This window comes from Penaeus monodon, chromosome 24 (assembly GCF_015228065.2).
Source record: "Penaeus monodon isolate SGIC_2016 chromosome 24, NSTDA_Pmon_1, whole genome shotgun sequence".
Taxonomy (NCBI): Eukaryota; Metazoa; Arthropoda; class Malacostraca; order Decapoda; family Penaeidae; genus Penaeus; species Penaeus monodon.
Genome location: NC_051409.1, coordinates 5,549,359 through 5,550,962, shown reverse-complemented (window position 1 = coordinate 5,550,962; position 1,604 = coordinate 5,549,359). Strand labels below are relative to the sequence as shown.

The window sequence follows — 1,604 nt, the reverse complement described above, 5'->3', positions numbered from 1 at the left end:
GGTTGAACATTTGTGGATATATCGGACAAACCTAGCTATGCTGTTAAACACCTAGCTATGATGTCGTCAACACCTATGTTGTATACATCGGGCTATGATGTACGTACCTAACTATGTTGTACACATGTGGTCCAACCAAATATGCTTAGCTGTAACATGCACATACCTGGTGATGTGGATATACCATACACAACTGCCGAAGCTGTACGGATCTCTAAAATCATATATACCTGTGCTAAGCCAAACACACTTTTTATATCTTATACGCAGTCTGGGCTTTTGCCTTGCACCAGTAGAACATGCAGGCTCAACACAACTAACACACGTATAGCTTACATATAGTCCTAGCCTATGATGTACACGTGAACAATGATATACATCTTATTATATTCATCTTATAAAGATCTCTGTACCACTGGAGTATTATAACCTGTTTTGTTTACGACTTATGACGTTGACATATTCTGTATGAGAGTAATGTACAGCGTGCATGGCAGACGTTCATCGCATGCATGACTCCAAGCACAGAGCGAAAGTTTTCTCGAGATCGTGCAGACGCCGAATTTCTTTAGGCCTGTGAGGTCGTCCGTGTTCCGTCCCTAGGCCTACGAGACACGAGGGCGGGGGAGGCCCCTCCCACCCCCTCGGCCGACGCCTGAGAGAGTCCGTCACTGGCGCACCTTGCAAGGGAGGCCTGTCCCTCGGGGCTGCTGCAGGCGAGCCGCCGTCAGGAGGGGGGCCGGGGGCGAGGGGGCGAGCAGGGGGGAGGCGGAGGGACAGGCCGCTACGACCAGGAGGAGCTCGAGGTCCTTCAGGTCACGCCACACGACCCGAGAAGTTTAGGCTCAGGCGTTGGACTCCTTGAGGTTGGAGAAGTACTCCATGATCTGGTCGTAGTCCATGGAGGGCGGGAGGTTCTCGAGGTGGTCGGTGACGCTGAAGTTGTCGGGCAGGGCGGACGACAGCAGCGGGTTCTCCAGGATGGTCGCCCGCCGCACCTGCGCCGCGCGGCCGCGACACACGCCGCGCAGCCGCACGAAGTCGTCGGCGTTCACCTCCACGAACTTGGGGTCGGCGAGGGTGCCGTCGTCCTTGTCGGCGTCCAGGGGGCGGCGGTGTATGTGGGCGGGGTGCAGCAGGTGGCCCTGGGCGTACGCCTGCTGCAGCTGGCCGAGGGCGAGCGAGTCCTGGGGGCTGAGGCCCTGCCGGCTGGCGTAGCCGTCCTCCAGCGGGTTGGCGATCACGTTGACGCCGTGGGGCGGCACGGGCGGCGGGTTGGCGTCGTCGTGGCGCGTGCGCGGGTCGTGCAGCCGGCCGTCGGGTCCGTCGGGGTGGCCGCTGGCCGACACGCCGATGTTGCGGTGCGGCGGCACGGGCGGCCGCTCCTCCTCGCTGCTGGAGGCGGCCGCGTCGTCGCCCAGGTTGTTGAAGGTGACGCGGCGGCCGTTGCGGGCCGGCCGCGTGAAGGTGGACGAGCCGGTGAGGCGCGACGAGTGCGTGAGCTCGCTCTCCTCCTCGTCGGCGCCGGGGTTCTCCGTGATGTTGACGGGCGCCGCGGTGCGCTCCAGCCCGCGCGACAGCCGGTGGTACTCCAGCCAGGCGGA

At 61.0% G+C, this 1,604-nt stretch overlaps 1 protein-coding gene across 1 annotated transcript in view; it reads right to left on the bottom strand.

Annotated features, from left to right (window-relative positions):
* Nucleotides 1-1,604, bottom strand: part of LOC119588822 (transmembrane protein 132E-like) — a gene marked incomplete at its 5' end in the record, with an annotated part of 18,327 nt that continues 16,723 nt past the window's right edge. Inside the window, 1 exon segment of the mRNA XM_037937468.1 lies at nt 1-1,604. Coding sequence (XP_037793396.1) covers nt 846-1,604 — 759 coding nt within the window.